General features: G+C 29.7%; 1 protein-coding gene across 1 annotated transcript in view; it reads left to right on the top strand.

Annotated features, from left to right (window-relative positions):
• LOC145332172 (uncharacterized) overlaps nucleotides 1-17,539 on the top strand; it is a 35,851-nt gene extending 18,312 nt beyond the window's left edge. The window contains exons 12-22 of the mRNA XM_080177130.1: nucleotides 3,532-3,606; nucleotides 5,477-5,563; nucleotides 6,043-6,165; nucleotides 7,125-7,186; nucleotides 7,605-7,661; nucleotides 8,081-8,183; nucleotides 12,725-12,847; nucleotides 13,143-13,217; nucleotides 13,750-13,803; nucleotides 14,116-14,148; nucleotides 14,530-17,539. Coding sequence (XP_080033256.1) covers nucleotides 3,532-3,606; nucleotides 5,477-5,563; nucleotides 6,043-6,165; nucleotides 7,125-7,186; nucleotides 7,605-7,661; nucleotides 8,081-8,183; nucleotides 12,725-12,847; nucleotides 13,143-13,217; nucleotides 13,750-13,803; nucleotides 14,116-14,148; nucleotides 14,530-14,613 — 876 coding nt within the window. The 3' untranslated portion in view covers nucleotides 14,614-17,539. The remainder of the gene's footprint in view (nucleotides 1-3,531; nucleotides 3,607-5,476; nucleotides 5,564-6,042; nucleotides 6,166-7,124; nucleotides 7,187-7,604; nucleotides 7,662-8,080; nucleotides 8,184-12,724; nucleotides 12,848-13,142; nucleotides 13,218-13,749; nucleotides 13,804-14,115; nucleotides 14,149-14,529) is intronic.
• Nucleotides 17,540-18,034: the final 495 nt, after the last annotated feature.

Raw genomic sequence — 18,034 nt, 5'->3', positions numbered from 1 at the left:
TGCCTATCCACAATATATACCTTTACAAATTTTTTTCAGGACACACCGACGGACTTATAAAATTATTAAGTAGTTTCCCTACTATGAAAAAGTTGAATATTCTACAGACATTTCAAAGACATATTACTAAATAAAATTCCTATTCTTTGGATGAATTTAACCTAAAAATTGAAGATGGAATTTTAGATATTCAGATGTTGACTTCAATATTCATTTCTAACATTCAATCTTATTGGGTAACTCCGGCCTTCCCATTTTTTATGTATAAAATTTATTTTATTTTCTAGAGTTTTTATCTTTAAATTATAGCAAGATATGTAGATATATAGGTAATGCAATAGATGGATATATAACGTGAAAGATTGGTATTTAGGATAAATTACCCTATCATACAAAGTAGTAATTTGTTTTTATTTAACATTAAGATCTCGCTAAGCACCGAATTACTGATCCATTTAAAGAAACTTTTACATAGGTCCTGGAATAGTTTTAGGCTATTTATTTTTAGATCTGTTTAGTCTCAAGATGGATTAGGAGTGTTTTCCTGTTCCTCCCTCCCCTACAAATACTGGCCTCTATACTAGTTGCTGGGGGTATGCAGAGTGTTTTGCTTGTTATGACTCTTCCCGTGCGAAGCGGACATATTTTTCTTATATCCCCACGTGACTTTATTACCTTAACATCCCCTTGGCTGTATAATGGGGCTCTATCAGGGGGATGTAAACCAAGTATAGGTGGGTGTATCCAGTCCACCCCCCCCCCCCCTTGATTTTGTTAAAGGGTTTATACACCCCCTCTTCTGCACTCGATGTTTGGGGCGCATTCGATAGATAGATTGGCAAAATTCGATAGATAGATTGGCAAAATGCAAAATGATAATTTTCAAGATGTGGAGAGGAAAATGCATTTTCAATTTAAGACAAGACACACTCATCCAATATCATTAGAAACAAACAAGGATAAATTTATCCATTATACATATACATCCAATATTATTAGAAACAAACAAGGATAAATTTATCCATAATACATATACATCCAATATTATTAGAAACAAACAAGGATAAATTTATCCATAATACATATACATCCAATATTATTAAAAACAAACAAGGATAAATTTATCCATAATACATATACATCCAATATTATTAGAAACAAACAAGGATAAATTTATCCATAATACATATACATCCAATATTATTAGAAACAAACAAGGATAAATTTATCCATAATACAAATACATCCAATATTATTAGAAACAAACAAGGATAAAATTATCCATAATACATATACATCCAATATTATTAGAAACAAACAAGGATAAATTTATCCATAATACATATACATCCAATATTATTAGAAACAAACAAGGATAAAATTATCCATAATACATATACATCCAATATTAATAGAAACAAACAAGGATAAAATTATCCATAATACATATACATCCAATATTATTAGAAACAAACAAGGATAAAATTATCCATAATACATATACATCCAATATTATTAGAAACAAACAAGGATAAATTTATCCATAATACATATACATCCAATATCATTAAAACAAGCATGAATATATCCATAAGTACACAATAATAAAATCTCTTTTTTCATTAATATTTTTTTAAAGTTTTTTAACCTTTTAAAAAGATTTATTTTAATTTCATGTCAAACGTTTTGTTGAATTTAAAGTAACATTAATATATCTTATTTTATGTGTAGTTTTAAAATGATTTTCTGTTATTATTTCATTATATAATGATTTAAATTGGATTTTGTCTTTTATAATTTAAACCACAAATTTATGTGTTAAAAATTTGTTGAATTGCTGTAAAGTTACTTGATAATTATAAGATAAGTATACCTCAATTTCACAAAAATCCACTATAAAATTTACTAAACTTGTAATGGCTAATCAATCAGGGATCTAAAGGGATAAGACAATGGCCCATAATTTTATATTATGGTTGAAACGTGTGGACACTCAACTTAATAAAACCAACCAATCAAAATTCAATAAAAGTCTCCAAAGTGTCAAGTAAACGAATAGATAAATAATCATAAAACTTGGGAAACTAGTGTAATGAACAGCCCAATGTCCCCTCCCTGCTAATCAAGACTTTGATGTGTATATTCTTGGCTAGCAGAACAAGACAAACAGAGATTCAAGTATTCTAAAATATATAAACTAACAGGATCTGTGTATGTGTGTCTGTCTACCTCGAAGAATCTCGCTAAATGCTGAAATAATATGGTTATCATTTACAGTGTAGCTTATTATAGGTCCTAGGGAGGTTTATAACTATTTTAAGGCAGGGCACTACCATCTTTCAAAGAAAAATTGTCCCTAGAAGAAAATGTCCTCCCCTCTATTTTTTTATATACTGTACTTTAAGTACAGACAAATTCAGAGTTTTTTTATGTTTTCTTTAGTATTACTGTTTAACCAATTTCCTGCTATTCTAAATGTCGTGATATTATAGTGAGCGTGTTGTTGCTTCGCAAAGTTTAAACTAAAATTGTTCTTGTTTTATCTGGATACGACTTTAGGATGGTTTGCGATCACTATCGCAAGAGGATATAATTGAAACAAATTAGCTGGAGTGTTGAATAAAGGTTTGCAAGTGAAGGAAAAAGGTAATGGGCACAAAGTCGTGCAAGCGATGGGTGTATCATTCCCTCTGGCAATATTAAGTAGGGTGGATACACCACCCTAGGTGTCCCCCAAAAGACACATATACACCGCCCCTGATAATGGTCTACGGCAGAGGGGGGTGTCAAGTTAAAAACATCACACCCCCTTTAGATTCAAGAGGAGTGTCTATTAACCAATTAAATACTTGAGTATTTTGATTATGAGAAGGGATGGACAATGAAATTAATAAAATAACACCTCTTTTGTTGTATGTATTACGCCAGCTTAAAACTAATAAACCGCTACATTTTGGTGTAAGGAGGGTGTCAAAAGCGCGATGATTATGGTTCTTATAGTAATGCGAAAGTGATGTCACAACCCTCCTAAATACCCATGACCCATTTTGACAAAGTATAATACAGAATTACATTTGCATTTTGCATTGGTTGGCACACACGCAAAATATTCTAACACATAGACAATTATGTCCATAAGTAGCGCAGCTTAAATTATTTGAAAATGTTCAATTAAATTGGTATAAGGTCAATCATTAAAACTACTAAATGACAATAACCTTATGATTATTGATAAAATTAGAACTATTCCTAGATTATATCATATCATTTGCAGACATGCGTTCTTTTTTTTCTTAGCAAAAGATTTGGCTCTGTAACTAGCTTCTAAGTATTTATATGTGTTTGTTGGCGCCAACTCTATCTTGCTTCGTAGATTATTTGCCTTTGGTGTAGTAGTGTGGTCGCGACTCGAACACGTCACAGCAAACCATTAACGCAAATTAACAGACATGAGATGGCTGTTAAGTAGCTGCGCTACCAAAGCTAAAAAAGAAGCATTTATAGATTGTGTTTTAAAACATTTTTATTTAGGTAGTTGACGAGAATGCTTTGCGTCCAGAAGTTCAGAGCTATCTGGGAAAAGAAAGGATCAAAACTGATCTTAGGGTAAGATCATTTGGCAGTTTACCTCAAAGTCTTAGCAGAGCACAGAACCCTTCTCCCCATATTTTGAAACAAATTAAAAATGAGGAAAAGGGTAGTTTTCGTTCGTTTGTGATTTACTTTAGGTTAGCCCGCAACCTTCTCATTAATATTTTATTTTTTTCTGTGGTGAGTTTTGTATCAGAATAGTTATTTCTCGCATCGTATTATAAACAGCTTTTCGCGGATATAAATGTACAATTATAAGATTAAACTCATTTTTTAGGACTGAGATGCCCAAGGCACGGGCTAAAAAACTGGTTTTAATATTATAATTGTCCATTTTTATATTCGTAAAAAACTGGATATAAAACGATGCTAGAAATTTTTTTTTGTATGGATGAGAACCGGTTTAAATTTCGGTTTCCAATGAATACGAGAAAAAATGATTAAGTTCTGAGGACTGTAAGAGGGTTAGATAAACTAACAGTTTTGGTTTAATTAACTCTTTTGTTAATCAAATCATCATCACTGGAAATTTATGCTATATTTTCCGGTTTAAGAGATCAATATTAGACTTTTCTGAAAACAAATCTATCATTTTATCTATTTTTTTTTTCAGTAGCAAATCTAAAATAAGATTACGCCTTTTTCTTTGAATATATATATATCTCACATGAAATTAAAGTGAGAAAAAATTATTAAATCTAAAAAAATTAATTGTCTAAAAGTAAATAAGCTATCCAATAGAAGTGCTTTATTAAATTCTTTTCATGAAAAAAATGTGCTACATGGGAACATAATTGCCTTAATTATTTATCTTATTTCCCATACAGGCCATTAATTAGTAAGCATTATATCTTAATTTCATATTAGATGTATATTTTCCTTCTATGGGTTTATATAAAATACATGGATGACAACATACAAAGGAAGCAAATGACAGAAGTAAAACTAATAAAATAATTAAAACAATTCAATAAGAATATCGGGTAAAGTAAATGGAATTTCATATTTTATGTAGTTTTTCAAAGCGTAATGGACAGACAAAGAGATATAGTTATTTTTTGAGTAGATGATTATAGCTTAAAGAATCTGCAAAATAAAAAAATCAGACATTTTTATCGATTAACAGTCAAATTAATTTCATTTCCTCCTTTTTAAATCTTTTAAGTTATAGAGTAGCTTTGCTACAAAAAAACAGAACTTTTAAACCTGAATACTTCAGTTTGGAAGGAGCGATTAAGGGTATTAATTGTTGATTCGTTTTATACACTTTAAAACCAAAAAATCAAACATAGTTAGATGAATATTTTATAATCTTCAGGCAAAATTTTAAAAATAAATACAATAACTCTATTTGTATAGCTGCTAATTTGAACCAAGCAATCATGATAAGCCAAAAGAAAACGTGTTTATTATTAAAATATTCCATTTTACAAAAACTATGTCTTTATTGTTGCACTTCTTATTAAGTATAGGTATCTATTATTGAAAGCACAAAACGTGAGTGCCTAAGAATTGGTCATGTTGGGTTTTTACTTGAAAACTTTTAAAGTAGGATAAAAACTTTAACTATCAGAGTAAGACTCAACTTTTTTACATCCCTTTTTTCATATAAAAGCTATAGACCTGACTAATCGTATCTTTAAGCTTGGAAGCATAACCCTATCGATTTCAAATCTTGTATGAGGATACCTGTAACATTAATGTATAACATTTAATTTTTGTCGTCAATTTAGGTTGCTATTACAGTCCTCAGATATTGGTCAATACGTTTCTCCATAACCAGGGGAGGGCGGTTATCGTTATATTAGCCAGTTTGAAAAAAAACTTTATCAGGGTATGAGAGAATCTGTCACAATGTCCACGTATTTTATATCCATTATTTTAGGTTGATTTTAACCGCGGGTTTGAAGCTATGTTTAACGAGTTGACATCAAAAATCAGCAACAATCTTATCAACTCAGAATATGCAAGGGTAAGATAAAGAGAAAGACAGATATAACGACAGACAAACAGACACACTGAAAGACTGACATACCGACAGCCAGGCAGATAGATAGATAGACAGAGAGACTTATACACAAATAGACATATAAAATTATAGACAGACTGACAAACGGACAGATAGACAAATAGATGAATAGATAGACATATAGAAAGGCAGACAGACAGACATACAGATATACAGAAAGAGAGACATATAGACAGACGTGCAAGAGACAAAAAGACAAACAGAAGGATATACTAACAGAAAGACAGACAGAAATGTAATTAGATATTCTCTCTTCAATATCTTCAAGTAATCTGTCATGGCTTGGACTCGATCCTTTTAACCATAACTGGATTTTAAATAATCTAACAATAGCAAAATGAATATGATTGGTAAAGGGTTGGATTACCCCACTATTGTCTTGAATTTTTCCACCAAAAATGTAATGTTGCATATTTTTTTAGGTATTTGAGGCAAATTTCAGTACCACCACAGATACAGACAGGCTTGTCAGCAAATTGATCCTAATGTCTTCCGTCCAGAAATATTTTAATTTTGACACATACATTGCTTGTGGCATTCCAGAGGTATTAAATTACATTTTACATATTCGTCTATCTATTTAATAATTCAAGATAGTTTTTTTAAAACTATGTTTATTTGTAATTTTAATATTTTAAAAAATCCTCTAAATTGGATTGATAAAATTTATGAATGCTAATATTATTTTCAGTATTAAAAAGATAATTGTAACTGAAGATTGCTTTAATGCATAAAACATGATACTTTACAAATAGTCTTTTCTTATGCATTCTATACAGGGGCGTCCATGCTTTTTTTGGTGGGGGGGGTAAAATTTTTTTTAAAGGGGGGGTAATTCGTTTTTGGGGGGGTAAAACAGCGCGCGAAGCGCGCTGCAACTTTTTTTTACCCCCCCCACCCACAAAAAAAAAAAAAAAAAATTTACCCCGGGGGTAAAATTTGCTTGGGCGGGGTAATTACCCCCCCTGAAATCTGTTGGCAGGGGTAAAAGGAAAAAAAAATGGGGGTTCAGTTCATGCTTATTCAATGGCAATACTAACCTCAAATGGGCACTACAGCTAGACTTCGCGCTCTATTAAAATAATACCCTTTTTTGTTCATTAAAATGTCTGCCTTTATTTTTCAATATATATAAACTATTGGGTGCTTTTCTATGTGCTGTTTAATTAAACAAAAAAAGGAGTCAGAAAAAAAGCTGAAAGCCAATTATATTCCAAGGCTTAAATCTAAAAATGGCATAGCCTAAAACCAGCCTTGTTCCTATGTGAGGCTTCCCTAATTAGGAGAACTCGGGTTTAGTGATTATTGAAATCTTAAGTGACATAGCCTAAAACCAGCCTTGTTCCTATGTGAGGCTTCCCTAATTAGGAGAACTCGGGTTTAGTGATTATTGAAATCTTAAGCTTCAATCACAAAAACCTTACTACTTTTTATAATTAGAATTTATTTGTATTTTTTTTCTTTTGTGTCTATCTAACTATTTACCAATCCATTATTAATCTAGGTTGAATTATTGGGAAACGAAGCAGATTGGTTGAAGCTTATCCATAAATTTAAAGATATAAGGTATCATTTGGAATTATATTGAGCTTTTTTCGCGGATATCAAAATAAAATATTATAGTATAAAAGCCCGAGCTAAAAATACTGGCATTAAAATTAAGATTTTTAATTTAATATTCGGGGGATATTGTCTGTTATACGATGCTATACATGATTTTTTAGTATGACTAAGAACCGTTTCTAAACCGACATATATTAATCGGTTACGAAGTCACACTTGAATAGTTATTTATCGCATCGTATTATAGACAGCTTTCTGGGGATATGAAAATGAAAAATTAAACCAGAGGTGAATTCTTAAAAAAACTTTTGCCCCACTAAAATTTAAGTGAGGCAAAATTACCCCCTCTAAATTTTTAGTTTGCCTCACTGATTTTAGTGGGGCAAAAGTTTTTTAAGAATTCATCTCAGTTTTGTTTTAGAAAAGTGTTGTCGCCTATAAGCGGGTCTTTGGGAGGCATCTCTGAATATTTCGACAGGTATTATTTTACATTTATATATCTATGTATCATTAGAATTATTTCAGAACCATCTCAGAAGATGTTTTTACCTCCTGTGGCTGTAAGGCTTTTTTCTAACTAGCTATCTATCTAAATATCTTTCTACTGAACTATATATCTATTTAACTAACTATTGACAAATATATCAGCTTATATCTATCTAAATATATATTTATATATCTAACTATGTATATATTTATGTATATTTATTTATTTATCTATCTAATTGTAAATCTAGGATAGTATTGCCCACAGCAGAGAAGCTACTAGAAACATATCTATCTATCTATCTAATTCTTCATGTATACCTAAATCTAGGATAGTATTACCCACAGCAGAGAAGCTACTGGAAACATATCTATCTATCTATCTAATTCTTCATGTATACCTAAATCTAGGATAGTATTGCCCACAGCAGAGAAGCTACTAGAAACATATCGTGGGAATGTTGATAAGGATTGGTGGAATGATATTGTAAGGAGGCAAAGCTCCGTAGAACAGGTAATTCTTATATATATAAAAATAACAGAATGTCTACCTGTCTTTACCGAATGATTTCTCTAACCTTATGGCCAGCTTAATAGCTTCTCATAAGCCCTGGGAAGGTTTATAACTATTTTGAACCTAAAAAAATGACTTACCCCAATTTTTTTTCATTTTGAAACTAAAATTCAAAAGGGTGGCTATTCCCCCACCCCCCTCACCCCCACCCCTCAAGTGTCTCTAGAGGCATACAGGACCGTAGCCGCTAGTTGAAAATAAAGAAAACTGAATTATACTTAAACAATAAGTTATGTATTTTGATTTTTCATCCAAATCCCACTATTATTAATCTAGTAATTAATTAGAGATTTTAAAATGAAAAATCTAATATTCTAATTTACTTTGAAAACTTGGCAGAATCCATTGTATGATTATGAGTATGAGTATGACCTCTGTAAGTTATTAAGATGGATATATTATTACTTGGATCTTACAAAAGTTTTTCATGTTTTCTACGTAAAACATTCAGCGGGCTAAAAAACGATTACCCTTTCCACTCGCCTTATCAATCCTATGTGCTGTTATCAAATCAAGACATGTCGACAGTAGTCTCAATGTCGTTATAATAACATAATGACGATAATGTGTGTCAGCAATGGTGTCATGTCGATAACATGTCAGCTAAGACCACTTTCTAAGGTCTTAATAACTATTAAACCCATTAGTTTATCTATTTTATGTAGACGTCACAGAGGTCCTGTGATACTTTTAGACTATCTAAGTTTTGGGGTGGTTTTAAGTTATTTTTCTAGCCCTCTTTCTTCCTTTGAATAACGGAGGTATAATGTTTGCCCCATCAGCGCTAGAAAAGGAAATTATCAAAAACTTTGTTCTTGAATTGAACTTCACCTCTTGTAAACTTACAATTAAAAGATTATTCATTTTATTATATTTCAAGATTTTTAATAACTATTGATATTTGTATAACGCAAGTTAAGGGTTTTTATCTCCGTGTTATTTAATATCTCTAAAATGTGGCTTAGAAAATTTTGTAATAAATAAAAACGTACTATTTTCTAATTTTTGATAATAGATTTTATATATTTAGTAGCTACTCTTTGCATTTCCAGGGATCTTAAGGGAAAGGACAATGTACAATCCTAATGTTTCGCTACTTATAGTATTTTTACCATGATTTTTGTATAAATTTTGTGATATTAAGTGTTGAGGAAAAGAGCTTAAGAAAATAGGTGTTTAATCACTGCTGGTAAATAATATTATCATATTGGCATATAAATATATCTTATTATATAATAGTTGGGATTTTAATCGTTAGGTTCTTGCTCACCACTGAAACAATTTTGTTCTTCTTTTTTTAAAGAAGCTTCATAAAGTATTATTTTACTTTAAATTTATGGGTTAGGATAGTTTATACTTTTATTTTGTCCTTTCCTCCCCATTACCTGTTTGTGCTGTTGTAATATTAGCGTTTCTGATAATTTGATTAAGTGTGGACGTGAAGCCACACCTAAAGTATAATATTAATACTGCATAATACAATGAATTTCAGAGATTTGGGAAGAATAAAATATGCTTAACCATATTCACAGTAACTTGTCTTTACTCAATCATATGTTTGGAGTTATTATTATTTTGATCTTACACCAAATTATCATGTTCTCTCATAAAGTGAAACTTATAGCAGGCTAAAATAAGGATCCCACCCACCCTTTACTCCATCCGGATGTGAAGTGTATAACCTATGTCAACCTTTGACAAAATTTCTCTAATTTAGACTAACAATTGCTGGTTTACAGTTTACTGTTCTTGTGTAAGTCTTTTTACTGTTCCTTTTATGGCTGAATGTGTAAAATTGCAGGCACATTGTTACCATTCTTTTTCTGTCAGGGTATGCACATAATATTACGGGAATAGGATCATTTTAATAGCTAACCAGTGATTGAAAGTACACTTGTTGTGTAAAAATAATGTAAAATGGATATAGAATACGTGATTGACAGGGGAAAATGTGTTGTCAATTTAGGTTGCTAATATGGACTTCAATTATTGGTCCGTTCGGTCATCCAGCAGTAGGATAATGGGATCAAGTAAATGGGGTATCGTTATCTTAGCCAGCTGGAAGTATCACTTTATTAGAGTATATGAAAATCTGGTGTAATATCCATGTTATTATGTATTGATTAATGCAAATTTAAGTGTTTAATAATATTAAGTCATAGCTATCTGATTGACCATCTAAAGAAATAAATCCATTAGTTTAGGCAAAATGTTTCACTTATTTTTTACTTTATGCTAATTTTCAAAACCATTTTTTGTGTTTTAATAAATTTTACCTTTTTACAGTACAGGAAAGTCAAAGCAAAATGTATTTTTGCATAAAAGAAACTTTTTTCACAAAAAGAATATTTAGACAATATGATGTTTTAGATTTAAAATTTCACAGTTTTCCTAAAGAATACGGAAAATATGTCCATAAGAAGTGCTGTTAAAACATTTTAGAATAAAAAAGGATAGTAGACTGTTGTTCAACAAAGTATGTTAACGATTATTTCAAAAAAAAAATTCTGAAAGGATACTATTAAGCCAAAGAGCTAACGTTTTTTGGTCATAAAAAAGAAGAAAATGAAAAGAAAAAAACAAGAAAAATAAATCACAAAACCTTTATCAATTTATTTATAAACGTTTTGCGTTCTATAACCGACATACTGACAGTCCAAGTAAGTTTCATACTAGATGTTATTTCACTTTGATAAAAGTTATCTTCATACAAAAAAATCAGTAGTTTGAAAATAAGAGGATAAAATCTAGGGATAAATTGATGTACATACCAAATAATGATACACAAAATTACCTTTCTTGTAGATCAAAATTAGAGGTTGAAACTTTTGGACACTTAACTTAATAAACGAACCAATCATATCCAATAAAAGTCCCGAAGTTGTATGTATAGCCAAAGAATAAGAACACGTTATTACAACACTTTGTGGGGGCTAGTGTAATAAACAGCCCAATGTCCCCTCCCTCCCTGATAAAATCACATTTCGACCATTTAGCGTTAAGGGCGGATAGATAAAGTGAGTTATAAAGTAGCCTTGCTTCTTAAAATTATAGATAGATAGATATATAAGAAGAGAGAATGTGTGATATCTATTGATTTTGTTGACTGTAAAATCTCAAATCATCAAAAACTTTGGAACTAATTCAATATTTGATTTTTGAAAAGAGAAAATTATTCCCAAAAACAAGGATTATAATTTCCATTATTTTTACTATATAAACAAACCAGCGGCTGCTCCCCAAGTATCTAGGGGAGGCGGGGGGGGGGGGGGTGCAGTAGAATAGCCTCAATCGGTTCAGCGAGATCTTATCGATCAGACAAGAATCCTTTTTTTTATAATACTAGCAGTTGCACCCCTAGCAAATGCCAATAAATTGATGTTCATTCCCAACGATGACACACAAAATTACCCATAATGTAGATAATTAGTGGTTGAAACGTTTGAACACTTAATGAACCAATCAAAATTAAGTATAAGTCCCAAAAATTGTTAAGCTAACGAATAAGGGAAAGGTTATAATAAAACTTAGAGAACTAGTGTAATAAACAGCCTATTGCCTCTCCTTCTTGGTTTATTGGACTATTTGTTCCTTTTCCTGTTGAATATTTTATGTTTTCCTCTTCTCTCATTTTTCCTTTATTTCACAAAATCAGGTTTTTGTTCTGTTTAAATATTTCCCTATGTTTTATGTTGAGTTTCTACGTATTTACTTGTCTATCCTATGATAAAAAGTAGTAACGTTTTTTTGTCTGAAGCTAAAGATTTCGAAAATTGCCGATCCAAATAGGCTGTTCTTTCTATGGAAGCTTGTAAATATCTTGGGATGGTTTTAGGCTATTTTCTTGACCTTTATTCGCCCTCTCCTTGAGTCTAGGGCGAAGTACCTAATATTATATAATTTTCTCTTTCATCAATTGACTGTTTATAGCTATTACAAAAAAAAACATTTCTATATTGTAACAATCTGTCTCTTAATGATAATATTTGTATATGAAGTTTATAACAATAACAAAATAATTTAACCTATTAATTTATCCTATTAGTCTACTCTATCAATATACCCTATGCATATATCCTATAAATCATTCAAGCAATCATTCACTTAAGACCAGTTTAGCCCTTATCCCAAGCTCCTCTGTGGAGAGAGTCATTCATTATGGTGACTTAATTTGGGACAACTTTCATACTCGGCAAGGGTGAGGTAAAAAAGAGTAGCTACTATGAGACAGCTGGTAAAGTCATAATGTACTTGAACGTGGAGTTTGGTCTGGCCCTATGTTTATACAAAAGTGTCTCGTCCTACTCTACAACTACTTAGGTCCAAACACTATGGCTTAACTATGGCTACACACACAACATCAACCTACCTATTATTCTATATTAAAAATCTGTGCTAGAAATCTATTAATCAATTTAACCTATGGAAAGGAGATATTTCTTTCCTATCAATATATCGTATCAGGCCATCTATCTATATAGGTATGTGTAAAGATGAGGAAGTTAGTTGACCGCTGGGATGGTTGGCTAGTTGAATATTTGAATGGGGAGGAAGGACAACAGATGAGGGACATTGCTTCTGGGTTGCTTACTGTTCCCTTACAGGTAACTAGTTATCTGTTGATACCTAGCTATCTAATCTATCTATTGCTACCTAGCTAACTATCTATTGACACCTAGCTATCTCTTTATTGATACCCAGCTATCTATTTATTTATACCTAGCTATCTATAAATCAAAACCTAGCTATCTATCTATCGTTACCTAGCTACCTATCTATTGCCATTAATTTTATTAATCTAAACATTCATTCTTCATTTATTGATCTATTTTCAATATTTCAAAGATCTGTCTATCTATCTATTTTTCATTCTATGCATATATTTATTGTTTTGTAAAGGTGAAGAATACCCTATTTGATTTGAACTATACAGCAACCCTAGTGGCGGGACAGATTGGTTTCTCATTGGTTGAGGTAAATAATTTTAAAATATTTGTTGCCTTTCAGAAAAATATCCTATGACAAACGCAGGAGTCCCAAACGCAGGAGTGGACACTTGACCTAACCTAACCTATTTTAGACCTTCTTTTAGGATTTTTTAATGCCTAACCCCTGCGAGGGGCTTATTTGTACATTCATATCTTAACCTAACCTAATCTGTATAGAAATACTTAATTAAATTAATATTTTAATACTCCTGCGTTTAGGACTCCTGCGTTTGTCCTGGAACCAAAAATAATAATGCAAAAAGTACAACATCCATAAAAGCGAAGCTGTACAAATTATACATATACGAACATTGATATGAGATGACATCATAATAGAAATCATTATTTCAATTATTATATCACATAAAAAATGTAATAACAAGTTTTTTAGAAAAAAACATGGACCTACGTACTTTCTGATAATGATTATCGAGTTGCTGCACTTGTTGAATTGCACTAATAACTAATACAAAAATATTTAATCCAACGAGCCTAAATAGTGATAAGATCTTTTTCAGGAAGAAATAACTGTGGTGAAACCATTTGCTGGCTGGGCCATGTTAGTAACTCAGGTATACAAACAAACTACACAATATGATCCCCAGCTAGATTAGGCATGGGTTCGAATCCAAGTACAATTAACAAAATTATGGACTTTGCGACAAGAATAAATCAATCTTTGATATTACTCTAATACTTCAAGCAGAGAAGTTAAAGCTTTTAATTTTGAAGGGTTGAAATTAGTGGTTTCAAGGGTTGCGGGGATTAATCTAATGTATTTTTAAAAATTTGAAGGGAAAAACAACCCAATTACCCACACCCTAGAAAATCTTTAACTCCAAGCTTTTGGTTTTAAAATAAATAATGTGTTTTATTTCTTCTAGGATACTGAAAATAATAACAGAAAAGTTATATTGGTAAGAAATTTTAATAATTATTCTTCATGGAAAGATTGTTTATAATTGTTATCTAATTAACTGCTTAAATCAATATGGTTAAATGGTTTTCAGCTAACAAATGGGTTGAAATATTTTACATTTATGCTGGGATTATAGTGCTATAAACATCTCTTTGACGAATACATAAGAGGATAAAAAATTTTACAGCTAAAAAACTTAATTCTCAATTGTAAATATCTAGTTAAATGGTTTTGTACTTTTAATAAAAGCTTTATATTTGTCTTGGCCTCCTGACCTGCTCCAACATCCCCTAGAGACTAGAGTTGTAGCAACTAGTTTATAAATAAGCCATTTTAAAATGTGTTGTATCTTTTACATTTTTCAATAACATTATTATAGGACACAATACGAAAAAGACAGAAAGAAAGAGAAAAAATTCGCGAGGCTCGAAGGCGCTACAACAGAAGAAACCATAGCTACTAAAAATACCTAGGGCTGGGGACACTAAGTGAACTAGTTATAATGTAGCTCAGCTACTAACCTACTAACAAATTAAAATTATTTAAAGTGATCATGAAGTATTTTTTGAAGAAGATTAAAAATTGACAAAATTCTTCAAAGTCACTTTGATATTATGAATTAAATACTCAAACTGAAGTGCCTAAAGCCTTGTCACTAAGGGAGAGACGCGCAGAGAAAAGGTGTATCTTAAAAATTGTCGCCCAAGAAAAACAGCCAACTCAACTATCGTCAGCAAAATTGATGACCAATGGAAAGAAATGAAATGGTAAAAAACATTTTGATATTGTAAATGGTGAATTTTACTGAGTACTCAAAGATTGCTAAAAAATATATCTCATTTGTATTGATTAAAACTTGGTGAATTAGTATTTAGGGTAGATTTAAGTAAAATTACCCTTTTTAATAAATGTCTTTGTAAACAATGTTATTAGTATCACTTTTGTGATTTATGAAATAAAAGATGAATAAAAACATTGCCATATCATAGAAGCACACATTTTAAAAAGCAAAAGTTTTTAGTGACTGACAAAATTAAATTTATAATGATTTAATGACAAAGAACATTTATCTGTACTAATAACTCTATTTGAGGAGTTTAAATTTTTCATTTTTCTTTAGTGAAACCCTTAAAAAAAAAAAAAACTTCGAATAGTATATGACTGCATGTTTATTACTTAACTATGAATGATTTTTTGATTGCCTGTGCTTAATAAAAAAAATAATTAAACATGATCTTCTAGTAGTTCCATTATGTAATTCTACATCCAAAATTAAAATTGCTTTGATAGAATAACATCAGTTTCTGTAAACTTCAGCTTTTTAAAAATGTGCTGTGAAAAAGTAACCACTGCTATATAATATTAATCTATGCGTTATATCAGCTTTCAATTAAATAATATTTTCATTATAATAATATAGTACTATTATGTATGTACTTGTTGTACGTAAATTATATAATTAATCCTGTAGTTTGGATTTTTTCATTTGATATTTATAATAATAAACAATTTGGAACCTGATAAAAGTGTCTCATAAAACAGGGTAAAATTATTAACTTTTGGCTGAAGTAACCCAATGGATGTCATATTTCCTTCTAATATGACCTCAATAAGAATAGTTTGGGCAAACATTTTGACATTTGTCCCTTTTTTTAGGAGACACCTCTACCAGCTTCAATAAGTTGTTTTATTATTATAATAAATGTAAAAATATTGATTTTAATAGTGTAACATATCATATAGCAAACTTTGTTCAGTCTATATCTAATTAAATGTAAATTTGCAAAGTAAAACACTGAAAATTTAATATTATGTTTGATATAACTTTTTTTTAATTATGTATATCTTAACAGAAAAAGTTTTAATGCTTAATGTGTTTGGTAATAGTATTTGGGCTGTATCAACCCAGTAACTGAGTAATGTGTAAAAGATAAATCACACCTAGTTAGGCTTAAATTTGTAATAATATTTAGTAACAATAGATCCTATAATTCAAATAAAATTTTTAAGGATTTATTTTAATTAAGAAAATATGAGAAATTTTTTGTTAATTGGTTTTAAATAAATAGTATTTGAATGGATTTTTTTTATAAAGGCCCAGAATCAATTGACATGTTTAAAATCCCTTTTTAACTTTCAAAATTTTTTTAGATAAACCTAGTTTTTAAGTAATTCTTTTTTAAAACTAATGTGCATAGAAAATTTTAAAAATAAGTATCCTAATGTGAAATTTTCTTATTCTAAGTAATTTTTTTTACCTATTGAAGAATTTAATTATATCTTTTCAATCCATATCTACCCCAATAAAGTTTGCACATTTGGTATGAATATGTTGCTATACAAAAACTATTATGCATAGAAAAAATTGCTTGTTAATAAAATTAGAAATCCTAATGTTATAGATAATCATATCAATAATATTCTTTTTATGATTTGTTTGTTGTAAATATTATGAGATCATTTATAGATTTTATTGTTGTTAGAAATTTATATCTATGAAAATAATTTATGTATTATTTTGGTCTTTCTAGTATTGTAATTTAGAAAAAGGTTTTATAATTTCAATTAGTTTTATCAAAATTTAAATTTTTTTCTATAAATATCAAAAATTGTTCTGATAAACCCAATTCTCCAAAACATCTTGTAAGATTAAATTTGGCTTTCTTTATATGTGCTTTCAAAATATTCTGCTTCACATATGGCTTTCTTTGACCAAATAAGATAAATTTTATTTTTATTCAAAAATAATATTTTATAATATGTGTTAAAATTTGTTGATAAACTTCCATATCCAACATGTTTATTGATTTAGTCTATACACTTTTTAAATTTATGAAAATGTTATCATTATTTTAAATTTCTACTAAAGTTCTTGTAAATATGATTTCCAAAAATAGAGACATACTGTTTTGAAAATTTGTAAAAAGGCGATTTAGTTTATTTTGGACTTGAGAAATGCTTATATCACTGTAAAACAAACATATCCAACTATTTGTAAAAATAATTGAAAAAAAAGTAATAAATTGATTGATTTTCAGGCAATGATTGTCAAAGTAGCACAATAAGAAAAGACATGTTATTAATAAAATTATTCTTTTTCTATTTTAAATCCTATGAAATAATATTTTTTCTGAAATGATGTCAAAAATTCATAATTTATTGACATTTTATTATACTAATTTAAAAGATTTTAGCTTTGATACTTACACCTATTATCATAATGAAGGATTTAGAACATCAACAACACTAAAATATAAAATGTCAATAAATTATAATTCTTAAAAATCTGCAACAAACATACAAACTTAGTTTTATTTGTAGAGAATCTCCTCTCAGTTTATTGTGATAGAATTTAATTAAAGTTAATTATTTCAATAAATAAATAAAAATAGAAATAATATTGGAATACTGTTTAAAAAAAGGATGATTATGTCCAATAGCGGAGAGCCTGTTTAGGATTTGAAGGAAAATATGGTTGGGCCAATTTTTGAAACAAAAAGAGAAAACAGAAAAAATAAAATTAAAAAGTGGAAAAGTAAGTGGAAAAAATGTTGGAATATATAATTATTCCATTATAAGAAAATAATAGCCAAAAATTATTTAGCTATGGTATTTGGCTCATCATATTCAATCTAATACACATTTACTAAGGTGTGGGGGCTTTTAGTGAATTCACATTAGACTTTCTCACCAAATACATAAATATGTTACAGGGTTAGTATTACAATCAGATAACTCTATCAAAACCGACAGAAAGACAAAAGGATAAATACACTTATAGAGTATCATTGCTATTAAAAAGAGCAAGGTTACAATGCAAGTCTTTTAAAATTAGTTGTTCTATCAAGTTTTAAGTGTTAGTATATCCCCCTGAAATGACGACT

Source organism: Acartia tonsa, chromosome 11 (genome assembly GCF_053477335.1).
Source record: "Acartia tonsa isolate MP-2025a chromosome 11, ASM5347733v1, whole genome shotgun sequence".
NCBI classification, from domain to species: Eukaryota; Metazoa; Arthropoda; class Copepoda; order Calanoida; family Acartiidae; genus Acartia; species Acartia tonsa.
The sequence above is the reverse complement of the archived record's forward strand: the minus strand, read 5'-3'. Positions and strand labels throughout refer to the sequence as shown.